At 48.1% G+C, this 19,046-nt stretch overlaps 9 protein-coding genes across 9 annotated transcripts; 5 read left to right on the top strand and 4 right to left on the bottom strand.

The window, feature by feature from the left end:
• Nucleotides 1-931: 931 nt before the first annotated feature.
• ASPWEDRAFT_168175 (glycoside hydrolase family 76 protein) lies at nucleotides 932-2,351 on the top strand (the record flags this gene model as incomplete). Its single annotated transcript, XM_040830262.1, has 3 exons — nucleotides 932-971; nucleotides 1,036-1,739; nucleotides 1,788-2,351. The coding sequence occupies 3 exons, from the start codon at nucleotides 932-934 to the stop codon at nucleotides 2,349-2,351; spliced, it is 1,308 nt and encodes a 435-aa protein (XP_040691929.1).
• A 273-nt stretch (nucleotides 2,352-2,624) lies between these two features.
• On the bottom strand, nucleotides 2,625-3,403 carry ASPWEDRAFT_35873 (uncharacterized protein). Its single transcript, XM_040834318.1, has 3 exons — nucleotides 3,320-3,403; nucleotides 3,083-3,267; nucleotides 2,625-3,008 (listed from the first exon to the last, which is right to left on the bottom strand). Exons 1-3 carry the CDS (start codon nucleotides 3,355-3,357, stop codon nucleotides 2,881-2,883), a joined length of 351 nt encoding a protein of 116 aa, XP_040691930.1. The 5' UTR covers nucleotides 3,358-3,403; the 3' UTR covers nucleotides 2,625-2,880.
• A 1,789-nt stretch (nucleotides 3,404-5,192) lies between these two features.
• Nucleotides 5,193-8,684, top strand: ASPWEDRAFT_148382 (putative chitin synthase activator (Chs3)). Its single transcript, XM_040829551.1, has 3 exons — nucleotides 5,193-5,751; nucleotides 5,808-8,063; nucleotides 8,117-8,684. Exons 1-3 carry the CDS (start codon nucleotides 5,388-5,390, stop codon nucleotides 8,236-8,238), a joined length of 2,742 nt encoding a protein of 913 aa, XP_040691931.1. The 5' UTR covers nucleotides 5,193-5,387; the 3' UTR covers nucleotides 8,239-8,684.
• A 19-nt stretch (nucleotides 8,685-8,703) lies between these two features.
• On the bottom strand, nucleotides 8,704-10,080 carry ASPWEDRAFT_35879 (uncharacterized protein). The gene is made up of 3 exons (XM_040834319.1): nucleotides 9,495-10,080; nucleotides 9,105-9,393; nucleotides 8,704-9,027 (listed from the first exon to the last, which is right to left on the bottom strand). The coding sequence occupies exons 1-3, from the start codon at nucleotides 9,977-9,979 to the stop codon at nucleotides 8,857-8,859; spliced, it is 945 nt and encodes a 314-aa protein (XP_040691932.1). The 5' UTR covers nucleotides 9,980-10,080; the 3' UTR covers nucleotides 8,704-8,856.
• Nucleotides 10,081-10,251: 171 nt separating this feature from the next.
• ASPWEDRAFT_734444 (uncharacterized protein) lies at nucleotides 10,252-11,508 on the bottom strand (the record flags this gene model as incomplete). Its single annotated transcript, XM_040839332.1, has 2 exons — nucleotides 10,252-10,722; nucleotides 10,793-11,508. 2 exons carry the CDS (start codon nucleotides 11,506-11,508, stop codon nucleotides 10,521-10,523), a joined length of 918 nt encoding a protein of 305 aa, XP_040691933.1. The 3' UTR covers nucleotides 10,252-10,520.
• Nucleotides 11,509-12,550: 1,042 nt separating this feature from the next.
• On the top strand, nucleotides 12,551-13,452 carry ASPWEDRAFT_65322 (uncharacterized protein; the record flags this gene model as incomplete). Its single annotated transcript, XM_040838783.1, has 5 exons — nucleotides 12,551-12,688; nucleotides 12,913-13,008; nucleotides 13,069-13,214; nucleotides 13,273-13,299; nucleotides 13,352-13,452. The coding sequence occupies 5 exons, from the start codon at nucleotides 12,551-12,553 to the stop codon at nucleotides 13,401-13,403; spliced, it is 459 nt and encodes a 152-aa protein (XP_040691934.1). The 3' UTR covers nucleotides 13,404-13,452.
• Nucleotides 13,453-14,174: 722 nt separating this feature from the next.
• ASPWEDRAFT_35880 (uncharacterized protein) lies at nucleotides 14,175-14,897 on the top strand. Its single transcript, XM_040834320.1, has one exon. The coding sequence runs from the start codon at nucleotides 14,195-14,197 to the stop codon at nucleotides 14,729-14,731; it is 537 nt and encodes a 178-aa protein (XP_040691935.1). The 5' UTR covers nucleotides 14,175-14,194; the 3' UTR covers nucleotides 14,732-14,897.
• On the bottom strand, nucleotides 14,812-16,759 carry ASPWEDRAFT_734450 (multicopper oxidase; the record flags this gene model as incomplete). Its single annotated transcript, XM_040839333.1, has 3 exons — nucleotides 14,812-15,971; nucleotides 16,018-16,495; nucleotides 16,740-16,759. 3 exons carry the CDS (start codon nucleotides 16,757-16,759, stop codon nucleotides 14,892-14,894), a joined length of 1,578 nt encoding a protein of 525 aa, XP_040691936.1. The 3' UTR covers nucleotides 14,812-14,891.
• Nucleotides 16,760-17,400: 641 nt separating this feature from the next.
• On the top strand, nucleotides 17,401-18,354 carry ASPWEDRAFT_65325 (uncharacterized protein). The gene is made up of 2 exons (XM_040838784.1): nucleotides 17,401-17,703; nucleotides 17,752-18,354. The coding sequence occupies exons 1-2, from the start codon at nucleotides 17,535-17,537 to the stop codon at nucleotides 18,135-18,137; spliced, it is 555 nt and encodes a 184-aa protein (XP_040691937.1). The 5' UTR covers nucleotides 17,401-17,534; the 3' UTR covers nucleotides 18,138-18,354.
• Nucleotides 18,355-19,046: the final 692 nt, after the last annotated feature.

The raw sequence follows: 19,046 nt of genomic DNA on the forward strand, positions 1-19,046 counted from the left end.
CGAACCATCCGCAAGAGACCGAAATGAACTTCACTGCCAATTCTTCGCTGTCACTTGGACAGTTTTTGCGCTTTCCTCTGGTTATCTAGGATAGTTCACAGTAGGCGGTTATGCTATGCTTCATAATTGACTCCGACGCAGGGGTGTCCCATAAATATATACATCATGCATTATTGCCGATTATACTGTTTCACCTGGCAGCTCCTAACTTGCGGACAATAAAAGACAAAGCAGAAAAAGTGACAGTTCTAATTCGGCATCTAACCCAGCCAAGGATTCTGGCTCTTTTTATTCACTGGGGATTGAGTCCAAATTGGCTGGGAAATGCTACCATTCATATCCCGGACAACTTGGCAGTCTTGGACAGCCCGAGGCAATAATAGAATGGATAAAGCAGGAATTTCTCTAAATATCTCTTTCTTTCTGTTCTCTTGATCCATCTTCTTCTTCTGTCGTGTAGCAGCTTCTTACTTCGATTGCGTGCGTTCGTTTTATTAATGCTCCTTTGCAGTGTTTGTGTCACCTGCAGATAGGTCACTTCTATTCTCAGATTCTCTGGCTTCATGCCATCTTCCGTTCGCTTCTACCATTCAATTTCTCCATCTCAAGCAGTCATATCTTGTCTGATTGTCGGTCGTCAGGTCGTATAATGCAGTGACCGCGCCCTAGATCTCTCATCACTTACAGCCGCTCGTTTGCTGCAGGAGCTCAGCCCTCAGTCCTTCTGCTTTTGCTTTCACTTTTGCTGGGTTGAATAATGGCCGGTCGACTGACTCGTCAACTAATTTAAAAGCAACTACGACCTGTCGATCTAGTCCTTCTTTCAGTGCATTTCTTTTTTATAACGATGAGGTTCTTCGGGCCTCTGCCCCGCGTTTTACCACGCCCACAGAGTTTATTTACTCTATTTACCTCACTATTGGGAGCTCAGATGGCGCTGGCGTCTATTGAGCTTAACCTAGACGACAAGGGTATGTTTACCCCGATGATCAATAACCATTCCTTCCACCGGGCGGGCACTAATGACGTTTTAAGAGTCCATCAAGAATGCAGCACGAACCGCAGCGTCCGGAATGTTACAATATTACACGGGCTACAAACCGGGAGATGTGCCTGGGAATCTTCCAGACCCATATTATTGGTGGGAGGCAGGTGCTATGTTTGGGGCTTTGGTCGAGTACTGGTATTACACGGGGGATTCCCAATGGAATGACATAACAACCCAGGCCCTGTTGCATCAAACTGGCCCCAGCGCCAACTACATGCCAGCTAATCAATCGAGAACACTGGGCAATGATGATCAAGCGTTCTGGGGACTGGCCGCCATGTCCGCTGCCGAAGTAAAATATCCAGATCCACCAGAGGACTCACCGCAGTGGCTTGCTCTTGCCCAGGCAGTATTTAACACACAAGTACCGCGATGGGATGATGCGACATGTGGCGGAGGTTTGAAGTGGCAGATATTCACATTCAACAGTGGCTACAACTACAAGAACACGATCTCAAACGGCTGCTTCTTCAATCTCGCCTCTAGACTCGCGGTATACACAGGGAATAATACATATGCGGAATGGGCAGAAAAGACATGGGACTGGGTATTCACTATTGGCCTGGCTAGCCCTGATTATCATTTTTACGACGGAACAGACGATCTGAAGAATTGCAGCGCCCTCAATCATATACAATGGAGTTACAACGCAGGTATATTTTTGCTTGGGGCTGCTAACATGTATCACCATGTATGTCAATCACATGGATGTATCTTAAGTTGGTACTGACGTGATTAGACCAATGAATCGGAAGTATGGAAAACTCGTTTAGAGCGCATCATCAAGGGGCTGGATGTGTTCTTCCCGAAAAACAACATCATGAGCGAGGTCTCATGCGAACCCAATGGAAAATGCAACGTGGACCAACGATCTTTCAAAGCCTATCTGGCACGCTGGATGGCAGCGACAGTTCAAATAGCGCCTTTTACATATGATCTACTCATGCCAAAACTACGTGCATCAGCAGAAGCTGCTGCTTTGCAGTGCAATGGTCCGAACAACGCTTGCGGTCTACGGTGGAATCAAAACGATACATATGACGGAAGCACCGGAGTGGGTGAGCAAATGGCTGCCCTAGAGATTTTCCAAGGGCATCTGGTTAATACCGCTTCCAAACGAGTAACGTCGGATACCGGTGGCACCAGCAAGGGTGACCCAAACGCTGGCACGGGCACATCGGACGAAGACTCCGTTGGAATGGGCAGAGATGCTATCACTACTGCAGATCGGGCTGGTGCGGGAGTTCTCACCGCGGTCATTGTCATGTGCGCAGTTGGCGGTGCATATGCAATGATATTTTGATAGTCCGATCAGGCACGAAAAGACATCTTGCTATGATGGGCTTTACTCATAATGTTTATGTGTACATATATTTATGGAGCGGTACAGTTGTATTTATTCTATTGATTCTTGGGTTGGTCTTGCAACTGTGTACATGCATCTCAAGGTCATGTGTATCGCCCTTGCACATGACCCTTTACTGCTGCATATGGTCTGGTGACGAGTAGAGAATAAATGTATAGGGCCTTCAAAACCACGAATAGCTGAGCGGTCTAATGTGTGAGAATATCAAGACCATGTCGTAATAGTAGTGGTGTGTCATTTATTATACAATAGATCATTTTATAGACATGAACGAGTCCCAATAGTACGTCCATACTCCCAGTCATTTCAGCATGAGATGCCCTCAAGCAATGGCCGTGAACATAGGTATAAATACAGTATGAGGAAGACCACGGTGGGCATCCGTTCCTTCTTCACCGTCGCTTGATAGACGCCATGGGTCGGATATGATATCTCCAAGAACATAACATCAACTTAGATAGCTGACTCATTTCTCACCGAGCAATTCCTTGCGCATCTCCTCACGTTGTATCCTCGCTTCTTCTTTACCCTGCGACGCCGATGTATCAACCTGCGAGCGTCTCAAGTCTTCCTGTTCCTGTGCTGCGACCCAGACTGTGAACCGTTAACACCCACCCATAACACACTCACACCCTCAAATATATATAAGAAGCCGGAAACAAACATACTCGACTTATCCGACTTCGACCACTGCTTTAACCGATTCACATAATCGTCGAATTCCTGTGCGCGGCGGTCCCCCTCTTCCAGACTGCGTTTTTGGAGGTCTTTGTTGTATCGTTTGAATAGCTCTTCGTCGGAGGGGCGGATGGATTGCACGAATGCTGGACCGCCGACGCAGATTACGATACCTCTATTGGATATGGCATTAGCAATGGTACTTCATGGGTGTAAGGGTGACATACGCTCCCAGCATCTTGAACCAGGTTCCGGCGCGAGACATGATGGACGGATCGGAATCGGAGGTGTGTAATGAGAGTGATTTGAGTGGAGAGGAGGGGATGAATGAGGTCAGATGGAGGCTGAAACGTGGGGTGTATGGATTTGTCGTTGTATCTGTATGCGTATCAAGCTATGATACACTCCTCGTAGATTGAATTAGACGCAGTTAATCGAGTAGCATCATCAAACCATCATCCCATCGCAATTATTTCGGAGGTTTCGGCGGGCGACCGAAATTGTGGCTTGGTGCGGCTTAGCGCGGCAAGGCAAAAGTGGCGGTGCGTCTTTTTTCTTTTTTCTTCAGTTTGTGATTTCTGAAGTTTCAAATCGGCTTCAGAAGTTGCTCCACTGGGATTTGACACTAGTTTTTGTTTTTGCTTACATTTGCCCTGGATGTGACGTCTTTGATTTCTTTATTTGAATCGCATCTCATGTGTTTGAGACAGTTTCCTTTAGTCTACCAGAATATGTAGTGACACAGGTACAACTGGGGATAACCGGGACAGGCTACAGTGGTACAGTCCAACCTACGCCAATGGATACGATGCCATTTTGAGGAATTTCCAAGAGATAAATTAAGGGCAAAAAAAGCTAAACGATCATCGTGCCGTACTTCTCTTTCAGGAACCAAGGCAGAACGGTTTTTTTACAGACCGACCGGGTCGCACGGAGGGGGAATTGCAGTTGCAGTTCAGTTACAGATGGTTGATTCGGAGATGAAGGAAATGAATGGATTTGCAGCGGCAAGGAGAGAGAAGCTCCTCGCAGGATGCAGAATGATCATTTTGAATCAATCCAGCGCTGAGAGGTTTGTGATTGTTAGAGTTTATTGCTATGTAATGGATGATTGGAATTGAATGACAGCTGCATGTGCATTATATCCAACTCCCAAACAAAACAACAGTTGAGATGGAGAACACAGACCAACCGTCGGATGCAGGGGATTGTTACAGGCTTCGTACTCGTATCATCGCGAACCCCTGATCATCAGGCACAGACAGCCTACAGGGCTACAGACAGATACTCCAGGTGCAGACAGACAGACACTAAAAATAAAAGACAAGAGAATCATGGAAGCATCAGAATGGAAATTACCCCGTTCCTTGGTTGACCCGTGATTCTGTATAGACTGCGAGGTCCACTACCAGCTGTCTCGGCATTTTGGATGCGATACAAACGGTCAAAGGGTTTTATGGAGAAGTAGAAAAAATGATGACATTTGATTGCCCACTTGGACAGAAAAAGAAAATCCTCCGGAGATGTAGAGTGCGATGAGATACATAGAGACGAAATTCACATTCACATTCACATCGACGGATCTTCACTGCAGATTTTTCTGTTCATTTGAAAAAGAAACACCAACCGGCCCATCGTTATTTTATTTTGTTCCTTAATCTTATCCTGCACTGCTAATTTCTCTCCTCCTTTAATCTTCTTTCCCCTCCCCTCCTTCTCCAACGCTTGGGGTTCTTTCACCCGCAAAACTCCCGTCGGAACTTTCTTTTTCAACGGCCTGGCCTTATTTTGCGGTCGCGACGGCACTTGCTTTCCTTTATTTTCTTCCAGGGAGTTCCTATTGATTAGGACTTCTTCTGTGCTGTGAGTCTGCTTTCTTCTTCTCTTCTCCCTGTAACAGCACTAGTTCGCGCGCTTGGAGTTTGGCGGCCAGCCCTTTTTGCGCCACAATCTCCCTGCTGACAATGCTGTCATCCCTTCAGCGATCGTGAGGAGAAATAAAAAAAGGGCACATGATCGATCTGACAGCTGCATTTATTCGATGCGCCTGGCAAACTCTCGTGTTGTGACATTCTTTCAGGCCTCCGTAAGCTTTCACTCGGACGCGCCTGTGTGCTGTTCCCAATTATCGTCCTTCGTTTGATCCCTGGACTGACTCGACAATATAGTGTGTTCAGGGAGTTCCTTAACGTCGCAAACAACTACAAACGGTCCAAGACGGCTTGGGTGAGAAGCAAACAAACACCAGGGAAATAAATAGGAAATTCAACAGACGGCGTCAACAACCAACGTGTCATGGCGTATCAACAGCGCCCTGCGCAGAGGCCTCCTCCGGTCAGGAGCTACGGCGCTCGCCCTCCTCCGCAGGCCTACGGACCGCCCCCAGATGCCTACGATCAGGGATACGATTACGGATATGATAATCAGGCTTACCAGCAAGGCGATGGTGCTTATGATGATGGATCTGGATACCGTAACGACTATGCGAGTCCGCGATCTTATGGTCCTCCGCGAGGACAACCCCGACCCCCTCGCGGAGGTTACGGGCCCCCAATGGACCCTTACGACCGAAACTATGCATATGGACGACCACCTCCCGATGCTCGACGTGGTGCTCCGGCAGGTAGAAGACCGCCCCCGCGGGGTGGTATGAGACCGCGTGAGTACAATTAACCATGCTCAACGGCCAGATTGAGAATGCTGATGATCGTCTAGCTCCGCAGCGCCAACCACCGCCCGGAGGCGAGAGAATGGGCTGGGACAATCCTTTCCCCAACTTCCCCCCAGGAGGACCTCCTCCCAGAGGGCAGCGTCGTCCATCAGTACCAGGTAGCGTGGAGAGGGGGATGGCAGCCATGGATATCAATGGCCCTGGAAGAGCTCCGGAACGCCCACATACATCGAATGGAAGACGACCAGACCGAGCGCCAGGTTCTCCCGGCCGGGGCAGAGGACCATACCCCCCTGGTGGCCCTGTCCCTATTAGGTCGACCAGCGCAGGACGCCCGGGCCCAGGCTCTGATCGAATGGCGTATACCGACCCTAATGGCCCGCCGCCAATGCCGCCTGTCAGTCGGAGTGCGACGATGCCTATTGCAGCACCACCAGTTGGACCGCCCGTTGGGAAACCAGTTTACCCCGGACAGGCGACCTATCAGGACCCCGGTTTTCCAATGTCAGGGCCGGATTACCCACCATCTAGACCAGGTACTTCTGGAGGCTACCGGCCGGGTCGTGGCCCCCCACCCGTTGAACCGGGCCGTGATTCCCACGAAAATCATGATACCGATGATCTCTTGGACAGCTATTACGGATCGGCTGCGGATGACCCCGATATGCCCAACTTCGATGCTATGCCCGATGGAGGAAAGGGCGGGATTGATGATGTACTTGGATTAGAGACACCGAAAACGAAAACACCCGTTTTCCCAGATTCTCCAGGAGGTTACGCCGCATACAACCCGCGACCTAGTGGTGATCTCCAGCATTCAGAGTCCCAACGAAGTCTCCGCTCCCCAACTGAGCCGAGCCAATTCGCAACTGCCGGATTCCAGTTCGATCTTCCCGGAGAGTCACCAGCACCCCCGCCTAAAGAAAACATGGGATACGCAACTGCCGATCCGTATGGAGATTATCAAAGTCAAGGAGCACCAATGGCGGGATACCCTGATAACCGGGGCGGCTATCCTATGGGACAACAGGGTTCCATCCGCAGCAACGGTCCTCCTCAGCCATACCGGATGAATAACCCTCAATATGCAAATGAACAACGCAGCCCGGCCAATGAGAGAGAGGCCATGGATCCACAGCAGAACCCCGACGCTCTTCCCCATCACCCTGTTCCCTTCCGTCCTGGCCTTGATCAAGGCAAGCCTGCACCGGTCCGACAATACAACAATGCTCCGAACAACGCAGCTCCCCCCACTGCTGCCCCGCAAGTTCATGTTGCCGAACCGGTACCTCCTGCCCCCGTCACACGCGAGGAGCTTCAGCAATTGCAACAGATGGCCAAGAACAAATCGGACCACAAGACGCAGCTTTTGCTCGCGCAGAAGATGGTTGAGGCAGCCACAGTGTTGGTTGATGAAACTCATCTGGACCCGAAGTCCAAGGCCAAAGCTCGGGAGAAGTATGTCTTGGATGCCCACAAGATTGTGAAGAAGCTGGTATCCAACGGCTATCCCGAAGCGCAGTTCTACCTGGCAGACTGTTACGGCTCAGGTCAGCTGGGTTTGGCAGTTGATAACAAGGAAGCCTTCAATCTATACCATTCTGCTGCCAAGAACGGACATGCGCAGTCGGCTTACCGGGTTGCCGTGTGTTGTGAAATTGGCCAAGAAGAAGGCGGCGGTACGAAGCGCGATCCGTTCAAGGCGGTGCAATGGTACAAGCGCGCCGCATCTTATGGAGACACGCCTGCCATGTACAAGGTGGGTATGATCTTGCTCAAAGGACTTTTGGGGCAGACTAAGAACCCTCGTGAGGGTATCTCTTGGTTGAAGCGTGCCGCTGAACGTGCCGATTTCGAGAATCCCCATGCACTCCACGAGCTTGCGCTCATGTACGGAAACGCAAGCGGCAATGATATCATCGTTCGTGATGAAGAGTATGCCCGACAGCTCTTCCACCAGGCCGCAGAGCTGGGATACAAATTTTCTCAGTTCCGCCTTGGTGCTGCCTACGAGTACGGCTTGATGGGATGCCCTGTTGATCCTCGACAGAGTATTATCTGGTACACTCATGCTGCTGCACAAGGAGAGCACCAGAGTGAGCTTGCTCTTAGTGGATGGTATCTTACCGGATCGGAGGGTAACTTGCAGCAAAGCGACACGGAGGCCTACCTCTGGGCACGGAAAGCAGCCAGTGCAGGTCTTTCCAAAGCAGAATACGCCATGGGTTACTTTACCGAAACTGGTATCGGTGTTACTGCCAATTTGGAAGATGCCAAACGTTGGTATTGGCGAGCAGCTGGTAAGTCTACTTTTAGGACAATTGATGGCATTTTACTAACAACTTTCTTATAGCCCAAGGATTCGGCAAGGCCCGTGAACGTCTTGAAGATCTCAAGAAGGGGGGAGGTCGTATGCAAAAGACCCGCGTCTCTCGTTCCCAGAACCAGAACGAAGGGGACTGTATCGTTATGTGATCTGCTTCTATCTCGACCCATATTTTCGGATTTCTTTTCTTTTCCAACTTTTAAATTGGATGGGGTGCTTTATCTTAATCTCCTACATGTGTTGCATATACCTAATGAGAACCAGAGCTTGATGTATTAATGCGCTGTACATTTAGCAGGATTTTTCGGATTGGGTCTTTTTCTTCATTTCTTTACTTACTATGGGTTGTAAAATCTCTTTTTTCCTTTTTCTCATGACCTTTTGTTTCTCACTTACGATGGAAAGCAATGATCGGCAAGACGATAATTTCAGGCAGATAGAGGCGCGGATCATCAGCATTTTCTTTTTTATTTTGCATAACTACTCCGGGGCATTTTGACAAGACAAAAGAAAAAACATGATGAACAGAACCTGAGAGCTAGCTGGCTGGTTCTTGTTGTTGCATATACCATCTAATAATCAATTATTTACTTTTATTTTTCCTGTGTATGGTAGAATATTTGGTGTAGGCTGGAATGTTTCTATAGAGCATGGAGTAGTGCGGCGCAATTCCGCGCTGTTGATACACATATATTCCACCATCACAACCAAGTAGCAGCATGAAACGACACCAGACAAGCTAGTGACCTGGTCTCGTTTCCAGGCCGTCATTCTTCCACCGGAAAGCTGAGCAGCATACGCATGAAGAAATCCCACGGCGCCGTGTCTCTTTTCTCAAAGCTATAGATAGGCGATTGTCTAATAACCAAAGCTTCACCATCCAAACAAGCATAGAGAATGCGTCCATGCTGAGGCCCAAAAAGAGAAATCGTCAACACCTGGTAGGAAGATAGTTAGTACATGACAAGATTGGACGTGAGAACGGACGGGAAGTCATTGTATGCATAATCCATACAGGAAATCGTTTCTCATTCTCAAACTCATATTGTCGAGGCCATATCTCTTCTCCTTTCTCGTTGACCTTGACTTGGTTGACGCGATTGTATATCGCCTGGATTATCGTTGATAGCTCGCCCAGAAGGATGCTGTCGTTGTTGCCGTTGCGAGAGTGTAGTTCTATGGCAACAACATGCGGATAGACGCCTTTGCCATCTGGTTTCTCATATTCGTGGAGCCATTCATTCGTCCATTCTGATCCGTGCTTCGCGCCTTGTACATATATTCCGAAAAATGGATTGGGAATGCTATGGAGAAAGATGCCTTTGCTTTAGTACGGTTATGAATCTTTTTCACTGACGTGGAGACAGGAGGAGGGTAGAAAGACAACAACAAGAAGAAGACTTACTAAATTTTCCGCAACTGGGAATCGAGAAGCCATGTCCAATTGTAATTATGTCTTGAGAAATGAAAGGCCCATCGTTTCAAATACGTAGTAACCCTTCTTGCGCATTTCTCGGGCCCCCAAATCCAATAACGCTCTTCTTCCATTCTGACTGGGTCTGAGGGAGGATCGTAATCTCGAAACCCGGTGCGTTCCTTTTCTTCTTCGGGGTCTGCAAACCTTGGGATAACAGTATGTGCCTCGACCACGGAGGAATACACGGGACGGAAGAGAACAGGTGGTTCAAGGCTGGATCTGACGGATTCAACGTCAAGGTCCTGGAAATCGAAGGCGATACGCCTGATGTTGTTGTCTTGCAGGGCCTTCTCTGCCAGTCCGCCATCTTCCAGTACACCGAAAGGGGTTTCAGCCCTAAATATCATGTGCAGCAGGGAATCTAGCCTATCTTGTTTTGCCTTGGGTTTAGTTGACCTTCTGGTTTCCGGCATTTTTTAAGCGTTCTATGACTGTTTCCGTGTCGGTGATCGCTATTCTCTTGTGGTTTAAATTGGACTGAAGCCCTCGACTATGTAATGTTTCCCAAATTTGGGGCGAGGGTGAGTTAAAAGTGACGTTGAAGTGAGGGAAGTAAGAGGAATTGGTAGAGTTTATTACTACATACACCGCCCGAGGCTCTACACCTGACGTCTTTGGCCAAAGTACGAAGATGGCCAAAGAAGGGTTGTCCAGTATACCCTACTTTCAAAAAAGATTCCTAGAAATGAAAGTATATTACTTTTCCTACTTACCAATCTGAGCTGTAATTATATGGGGTATGCCAATAATCCTTTATTTATTCGTTCTGTACTTATTTGCTTTGATCGTCTATACATGAGCTAGGACTTCGAATCCCTGCAGGGAGAGTTGATTATGCATAGTATTGCTGGCCTGGAAAGAAAAAAAAAAAAACCGGCATTACAGCCTGGCAAAAAGAAAGCCGGCAGATTTAGCCTGGTCAATGAAAACCGGTATTGCATCCTGGCCGAGAAATCAGCCAAGGATGATTGTAAGCATAATAGTTGCTAGATGTTTCATATCGGCAGGGTCTCCGATTTTCCAAGGTCCAAATCGTCTCAGAATCATAAAGCCAGGCCTCAAGACTGATTGACAGTTAATGTGTTTCACCCAGTTCGTTCCGTACTGGGCAAATGTAATGTATATCTCATCACCGTCTTGCGATATCATGACTCGCCTATATCCATGAGATTGGTTATTATATTTGATTGGAACTAGATGCAGTGCTTTGTGCTGTTGATACTTACTGTAGTCTGCCATCAGGGTATTCCATAATCAATGCCACGAGCTCTGAAGCCTCTTGCATGTCAACCTGTGGTGTATGATTTTGCCTGCGACCCTTTTTGCATTGGCCAATGGCCTTTATTCTACCGGTAGTAATATCTTGCATTTGACCATCAGTAATTGCTACAAACCCATGATTTTGCCCGTTCACATTTCCAAAGTGAGCACGGAGGGCGATCTTTTTGAGCCTCCACTTGCACCTAGGGTGATTCGGAGTGTCTGGAGGGATTGTTCTGGTCAAAGCCTGCAAGAAATAGATCAAACTGGTGTTCACAATTGATTCATCAAACTCGGTAAGTTTCAGCTGCATTTTAATAGGGTCTTCCAAAACTTCCCTTATTTCAAGTTGTTGCTCTAGTACCAGGCCGAAGTCTCCTAAACCCAGAGTCTGTCCTAACGAAATAGCCAGAATATAATTCTGGAATGTTATGGATTCTCGTAGTATTCTCTCGGCGTCCCGGAGGCGAAAGTAGTTGAACTTGCTGATGCGAAGCCTATCTGGTACCTCGATGGCTAGACAAATTGTGCGGTAAAGAAGAAATTGCTTTTGCGTGACCTCTGATCCAGATTGAAAGCGTTTGAAAAACTTCGGTGACCTACCTAAGACTCTTGCAGCAATTGCTGCTTGTTCCCATTCATGTGTATCAGAAGGCACATTCTGAAAGAATGTAGAAGACATTTTAGACGTTGATCAACACTTCGTGATGCTAATAGAAGACGGAGAAGGAGGTGGGGGTAAAGCCATGGAAAGGAAGTGCAGGAGGAAGAGAAGATGCAAAGACTTCTGGCACGACAATCGCGTCTTTTTGGGCTTTCCTATATGGGCAATTGCTACTACCACCGACGAGACTCGCCACACAATTCAATACTCAATCCAACGGTTTCTAGGTACAATTCGATATGACCTAGCTCTACTGGCTTTATATTATACACCTTCAATTGAAATACAGCGCAAGTGTTCAACCTGAAGCACGTTTTCTTTGTATCGCTAACCCTATAAGCTATCTGCAGAGTAATACCAAACCATACAAATCCCATTGGATGTTCCCCCCCAGAAAATTATGCACATTTTGGAAGTTATTGACTAACTATCCGGTTCAACAAGCTGCCAAAACTATTTCAAAGCAAACTATCCGTATTTTTATGTTTACAGTGATTGGGTCTTTTATTCACTAAGAACAGTGTGCACCAAGTCTTGGTGGCTGTCCCTAATTTTAAGCAAAAACAAGCACTACGCACTAGAAGGTCCGGCCCTTTCGGAGTGGGCCCCTGATCATTCCGACTAATATAAAACCTTGGCAGATATTCCAGATCATTGTGTATTTGAGATTTCCAGTATCAATCTTTAGTGAGACCATTTTACGAACAGCTTTATCATAATATATTTTGCAAGGCCTATGGAACTGGCGAAAAGGGAGAATAAGGATTAAATCAGAAATGTATACCATAGCGTACGTACAGAGCAGAACACAGGCCCTCTGAGCCATTCGAGTGAATGAGATGTTCCTAAGCGAGTCCTGTTCGACTGATTAGCGAGGCCTGTCAACCCCCCCTCCCCCTGATTAGCGAGACAGGCCTGATCTAGAGGGCTGATTGGATGTGCGAGATTGACTGATTAGCGAAGTTTTCACACAGCCCTAACTTGTCTTCTATTTTCCCTCCTCTTCCCTCCTCTCCCCCCTCCCTCCCACCGTCAGAAACTGTCATAGATTCCAGCAAAAATGGAACAAAACAACGACACTCAAGCCCCTGTTGCTGCTGCTGCTGCCAACCAGCCTCCTCCACCTCCTCCTGGCGGTGGTCGCGGTGGTCGTGGCGGTGGTCGTGGCGGGGGTCCCGGTCGTGGTGGTATCAGGAAGGTTGGTAGAGACTCCCTAATTCTGAAAACTACAGCGCTGACCACAGATATTCTACGGGACTAGAGAAACCGAAGTAGGTACTGCACTGTGTGCGACAAATGGGGCCATTGGGCGCGACACTGCTGGCTTACTTACAGCAGGATGAGAGAAGGGCGAGCGTTCTAACAGGTAGACCAATCCTCTTGCAACATGGCTGAATTGCACTGACACTGGAGCAATAACAGGAGCTCATCGCCAGAGGTGGTCATCGGGGTGGTGGCCAGGGTCACTGGGGTGGTCGTGGAGGCATTCACGGCCAGCAAGCCCCTCCTGACCAGCAGGTTCGTCCATCCAGACCAGGTAATTTGAACTTGGAAAACCAGCTCTAACATTTTGCAAAGCAGGCCCCGGAGAGACGCCAAAACGCCCAGCAACCTGAAGCTGCGGCCAACAACGCGGCCCCGGCTCCGGCTGGTCAAGCCGCAGGTCCTAACTGGCAGGTTGATGCCCTCGTGGCTCAACTGCAGCAGGTGGACCCAAATCAGCTGTTAGTATAATCATCTTACGTGGCTGTTCATGTTGCTAATAGATCTTTTACATTCTAGCGCAGCAGCAATGGAGCGACTGCAATAGTGAGTACTCTTTTGTCTCTTCAAGTGAATTTCTAACATGAATTGATTGCAGTAATCGTGAGCCCAAGGAAGAAGGGAGACAAGATGCGCAAATGCGCGAATAAATTTTTTTCCCCCAAGAGGGTTTTTTTTCTGAGATAAGATGCCGGCTTCATGGCCAGGCTGCAACGCCGGGGTTTTACCACCAGGCCACTAGTTACTGGTGAAAAAAAGCAGTAGTGCAATGGATAAGAATGTTCAATTTCCCAATTCTTCCACTATCCGATCAGTAGAGTGATTGTAATTCTGTTTTTGTTTCTCGTAGGATAGGTAAACACAAGGATTCTTCTCGAAATGATTTTGCCCTAGCACCGAGTCTTGTTGGTAATCAGGATTTGTGATGAGCCGAGGGAACCTGATCTTGAGCATTGGAACTCGGGCATACTAGGGATGAACGTCAAGATCGAAGCAGCATTCAAGTGCTCAGGGCTTCTTATTGTGAGCATGCCTGTTGAAATCTGGACGATGCTTCCAGCAGATGAGCCAGCCGGCTTTTATATTCGTGGCACATGTGGATTCATCGAATATACTACGACAACTGATGACAACCTTTTCCGGACATGAGAACCTGTCGTTGGCACATCGCCAGAGAGAATCTCTTGAATAATATTATTGATATACGGTGTTTTGATTGCATATCAATGACTTGTTTACTGCACTGCTTTGTGGTCTACTTACAACCGACATGAGAGGCAGGGTGTATGCTTATTTATTCTCAAATCTACTCCAATTTTAGCTGAAAATTAAGCTCGTTTATGTAATGAGGGGCTGATGCCTAGAGTTCAGCCAGTCAAATACTTTTCCACCCTCCATAGTAAATCAAACCATCATCTGTAACCATCACGACCCATACACCATGGCAACCTCCCCCAACCCAACCAAACAATACCCATCCACCCAATTCGTCGAAAGCTGCGGCGCAATCCTCTTCAACCTCTCCACCGCCCCCAAAACCGTTTGCCTAATCCACTATCACCCGAAAAACGAATGGCTCCTCGCAAAGGGCCGTCGCAACTGCGGAGAATCTCGACACGAAGCTGCCATCCGCGAGGTCCGCGAGGAGACGGGGTATAAAGCACGCCTTCACCCTGTCAGAATGCATACGCGTGCCCCTCCACTCGATGAACGGGGACACGTGCCGGATGAGCCTCGCGAGTATGCGGATCTGACGGAGCCGTTTATGGTTACGATGCGGGAGTTGGGTGGGGATGGGGTTAAGATTATTTGGTGGTATGTTGCGGCGCTGGATGAGGGTGTTGTTCCTGAATCTGGGGGGAGTGGAGGGGAGGAGGAGTTTACGGCTGAGTTTTTTCCGTTGGAGGAGGCAGTGGAGAGGTTAAGTTTTCGGAATGATCGTGATGTTTTGCAGAGGGCTATTTCTTTGGTTGATTAATCTGCTGGTGTCAAGTATGTCCAGACAGTGGTCATATAGTTCATAGAGCGAAGTGTGTATAAGGGAGTTTCGTGACCAAATTGGCCGTTTATACATTATTTTGCACTGTCTTGTTAAAGAGCGCAAAGAGATATATAAGATATCACAGTTTATATCACACCTATACACCCGAATCATACTGGGTAAGGTCATCCTTGACGACAAACTTCTGCCAATTAGCACAAGTCGAGTTAAGCCGGTCCTCATCGATCGTGATCTCTGATTGTCGCTCGAGGATCTGCACCGCAAAGCCCTCAGACGTATGCCATGCGATATGACAATGCATAAGCCAAGCACCGGGGTTATTCGTCTTGAACGCAATCACCAAATACCCACTAGCAGGCATCATAGCGACATCTCTCCGGGGCGCATTAACCAGCGTCAAACTATCCGTCTGCGACGAATCGAATTCCCCATACCCCGATTGCAGAACCCAAAAGTCATGACCGTGGAGGTGCATGGGGTGGTCCTGCGCAAAGGGCGAGTGAACGAGCATATACACCCACTGATCGGCGTCGGGGAGATGGACGACATTCTGTTTCGTTTTCCAGGTGCTGTTGTGTTCGGCTACTTGGAGGAGAGTCGGGTACTCCCATTGGGTGCGGAAGGAGGTCTTGTTCATTTTCCAGAGGAGGGCGTTTTCAGTGACGCCCACGGTGACTTTTTCGTCTTCGGTGAAGGTGTATGTGTCGGAGGCGTTGATGGCGAGGTACGGGACGAGGTTTGAGGGGGATTCGTCGGCGCAGGAGTCTGTGTAGCTGTATGCGGATGTAGTGGGGTCTGTGGTAGATGAGTTGTCGTAGCGGATGATGCCCTTGACGTTGTCGACGGCGTCGGTCTCGGAGCAGGCTTCTTGGGGGATTGCGCGGAGCCAGAAGTTGCCGGTGGTGAGGTCTTTGGATGTGACGATGATGTCGTAGCGTTGGCCCATGCCGATGCTGAGGGTGGTGGTGTTGTAGGGGACGATGGGGACGAAGTCGTTGGCGATGACTTCGAGGGTGTGGTTGTCGATGGTGAATCGGAAGTGGTTGTCTGCTGCTGCGTTGACGAGGCGAATGCGGTATCGCGTGTTTGCTTCGAAGACGGTTTCGAATCGGGATCCCAGCGTGTCGTTGTACGTGTTTGTTCCGTTGATCAGGCCGTTGGGGGCTGTTGGAGGTCCGCCTGTTGCGGCCTGAAGAACGAGTTCATCTGCCGTTTGCTGGAGAGAGTTAGAATAAATCATACAGAGACTGAAGAAGACATACATGATACCAGTCATTCAAGAAAATATGACCCAAATCAACATCATAATTAGCCGTAGCAGGGCCATTGATGCGGATCCCACCAAACACTCCATCCCACGCCTGGACGTAAAAGTGCGAGTGATACCATCCCGTGCCATACTGAACAGCCCTCCACGTATACGTTTCCGAGTCACCCGGAGCAATTGGGCATTGCGTGATACTTGGCACACCATCATTCTGGTCCGTCCAGTTCTGTCGAATACCATGGAAATGCAGACCTGTGCCGTTGGTCTGGAGAGAGTTGGTGACATGCACAACCACGGTGTCGCCCCAGTCGGCGATGATGGTCGGGCCTGGGAAGGACCCGTTGATAAGCTGGACGGGCATTTCGACGCCATCGGGGGCTGCGGTGGTGTTTTCGATGTTGAACCAGTATTCTCGCGTGACGCCTGTGTCGGGGACATAGTCGTAGTAGTTGGTGGAGATGTCGAAGCCATCGCTCCAGCAGGATCTGTTGGAGGCGCTGTTAACGCATGCTGTATCTCTGGTGAGGGCAGCACCGAGGACAGCAGGTAAAGTAACGAGCGACGATATTAGAGTTGGTAAAAACATGATGCAAAAATAACGAAAACACGCAAAATTAAAAGAATGGCTGGCAGTGAGTGATATACTGCTAGAATAGAGGGAATTAAGATTTTATAAAATTTTATAAGGCTGGAGTGGAGATATAGAAGAAGGCCAACCATAGATCGAACAGATCCATTACAACCTGATTCTAGGAAAGCTAATGCTATCAGCCCACATGCCATAGATAGAGTCTGCAGGATGCTATATTTGCCTGATGCAGTTAGAGATCACGGAGTCCATCCGATGAAGCGTCACCTGCTGACGATTCGGAGAACTCCAATCCCGGGACTATCGGGGGTTGATTGTCGATCACTGTCAATCTCTATCTAGCTGGGCATATCAGTCTTATAGAGTAGAGACAGAGAAGTACTCTACCACTACATAGTAAATAGCAAAACAGCTGAAATGACAATAACATAGATTATCACCTATAGTATCTATAACATCTTCATCTATGTATATCTATGTATATTCATATCCGTATAATATGATAGCATCCAATATCCCTGACAAAATCTTCAATCCGGATAAAGTCATACCCCCAACAACCCAGATGCCAAATTCTAAATTAAGGTACAGCCAATCGCCAATAAGCACCAGCGGGGAGACCCACATTACCCAAATCACAATCCAACATGATTGGCAACTTTAATTCTGCATCTTCCCAACGCAGTTAGCCTAATCAAGGCCTGGCCACTGCGTGCGCGTCAACCATACTATAAGTTTAATAATAGACACATAAAAGTAAGCGTAAAACTGGGGTTTTGATAGTGTAGATACACTGGTAGACTGGTGGAGACCATTCAGCCTTGTAGTTAGTCCTTTTAGTACTATGAGTGCTTTCTTTTCTAGTTTGCATTTCTCTTTCTTCATTCTCTAACCAACTGCTTTCCTTCGTTTGAGTATACACAATGCAGCTTTTCAGTCTTTTCAGCTTCTTCACCCTCCCTCTGGCTCTGGTTTCTGCCTTGAGAATCCCATCCAGCAGCTTCAACAAGCGTGGTGCCGAACAAAATGCCACTCTTTACGCATACGGCACCAATGCCTCCTCTTGGCCTATTGCTTACGGCTTGAACGATGGCAAGTAAATCAACATTCTTATATGGTCCCATATGTTAATAGAATCAGGCCTCCTCTACATAACCCAAACCCCCGACGACAACACCGCCAACCTCACCCCGGTGAGCTGGAACCTCCCCTCCATCACCGACGAAAACTGGATCGTGAATGGCTCCTTCGTCAACGGCACCTCGGCCGGCTCTCTGTACATTAAGCCCGAAGACAACTACTGCCTGGGTCTGCTGCCCATGGCGCGTGCGTCACAGCTGAACGGGACAGTGTCGGGCTTTGCGCTGTTTGCGTCGCAGCTGGTGTTTAATAATAATACGGATTTGGAGGCGCAGTTTTGGGCGCAGAGTACCGGGACCGAGGGGATTTATTCGTTGATTTGGAATATTGGGGGGAATGTGGCGAGTGGGAGTTTTCCGGTTGTTGTTAAGGCTTCTGAGGATTAGATTTTCGCTTATTGTCGGTTGGGAGATGGATGGTGTTTAGGATGGACTGTTGACGTTGAAAGAGAATTCATATCCCTACTTAGCGTACCATGGTATTGTATACTACTTGAGGACCACCAAACCTCAAGAGTATTTTATCGGTATTCAATGGCTAACACTTATACTACTATGAAAATACATCGATGTCCAAGCCGGCTACTCATAGCTAGCGAGTCCGAAGTTCATTTTGTTTAGCTTTAATGCCCCCCTCTGGCAAAAGCCTTATGCACTTTTGCTGGAGGCCCCCATGGCCCGATTGTACCGTTCAGGGCTTTCTCGGCGGCATCAGCCTTTTCGGCAGATTCCATATCCACGAACATGTAATATCCTAGTTTCGTGTTTAAATCGGCTCGCGATTGCTGGTATTGGTCTGGCGAAAGTGTCTTGCTGAATGCCTCGCTGTCCAACCCCTCCATTAGCACGTTTTCACCAAGAACTGATGGGCAACGACATGCTATTGTCACAGCTGGACATGTTTTCGACGATGCTTCTTCGTAGCCAGACTAAAATCTAGCAACGGTGATGGTTTAGTGGTGGTGATAGTTGTCCACTGGGCTATTTACTTTTGTTCGCCAGCTGTCTGCATCATCGAGATGCGATAATACAAGCCATGGGCATGTGGTGATTCCACATACTTATTATACCTTGGAAGGCCTCAAAGCACTAGGGCGACTAACTAAAGGCATATATTCCATCACTGCCAACTCCAAGCTCTTCAAGATACTAACGCCAGAGCGGCAAAGAGGCTATACGAAGTTATACAGCTGGACATCTTGGTGCTTCCAACAGAGGATAATTGCTAATTTGCTATTTTCTAGCTTATGTACACTCATACACAATACTATAATAATCAATAACATATCCAAACAC

The sequence above is a fragment of the Aspergillus wentii genome (genome assembly GCF_001890725.1).
Source record: "Aspergillus wentii DTO 134E9 unplaced genomic scaffold ASPWEscaffold_2, whole genome shotgun sequence".
Taxonomy (NCBI): domain Eukaryota; kingdom Fungi; phylum Ascomycota; class Eurotiomycetes; order Eurotiales; family Aspergillaceae; genus Aspergillus; species Aspergillus wentii.

Coding starts and splice junctions, on each gene's coding strand:
- ASPWEDRAFT_35879 (XM_040834319.1), bottom strand. CDS start 9,979: ATGCCGGAAACCAGAAGGTCAACTAAACCCAAGGCAAAACAAGATAGG. Junction 9,394..9,494: donor TCCCAGTTGCGGAAAATTTA/GTAAGTCTTCTT, acceptor CTTTCTCCATAG/CATTCCCAATCCATTTTTCG. Junction 9,028..9,104: donor AGAATGAGAAACGATTTCCT/GTATGGATTATG, acceptor TCTTCCTACCAG/GTGTTGACGATTTCTCTTTT.
- ASPWEDRAFT_65325 (XM_040838784.1), top strand. CDS start 17,535: ATGCAGCTTTTCAGTCTTTTCAGCTTCTTCACCCTCCCTCTGGCTCTG. Junction 17,704..17,751: donor TGCTTACGGCTTGAACGATG/GCAAGTAAATCA, acceptor TAATAGAATCAG/GCCTCCTCTACATAACCCAA.
- ASPWEDRAFT_148382 (XM_040829551.1), top strand. CDS start 5,388: ATGGCGTATCAACAGCGCCCTGCGCAGAGGCCTCCTCCGGTCAGGAGC. Junction 5,752..5,807: donor GCGGGGTGGTATGAGACCGC/GTGAGTACAATT, acceptor ATGATCGTCTAG/CTCCGCAGCGCCAACCACCG. Junction 8,064..8,116: donor TTGGTATTGGCGAGCAGCTG/GTAAGTCTACTT, acceptor ACTTTCTTATAG/CCCAAGGATTCGGCAAGGCC.
- ASPWEDRAFT_35873 (XM_040834318.1), bottom strand. CDS start 3,357: ATGTCTCGCGCCGGAACCTGGTTCAAGATGCTGGGAGC. Junction 3,268..3,319: donor TGGTTCAAGATGCTGGGAGC/GTATGTCACCCT, acceptor CATATCCAATAG/AGGTATCGTAATCTGCGTCG. Junction 3,009..3,082: donor GTCGAAGTCGGATAAGTCGA/GTATGTTTGTTT, acceptor AACGGTTCACAG/TCTGGGTCGCAGCACAGGAA.
- ASPWEDRAFT_35880 (XM_040834320.1), top strand. CDS start 14,195: ATGGCAACCTCCCCCAACCCAACCAAACAATACCCATCCACCCAATTC.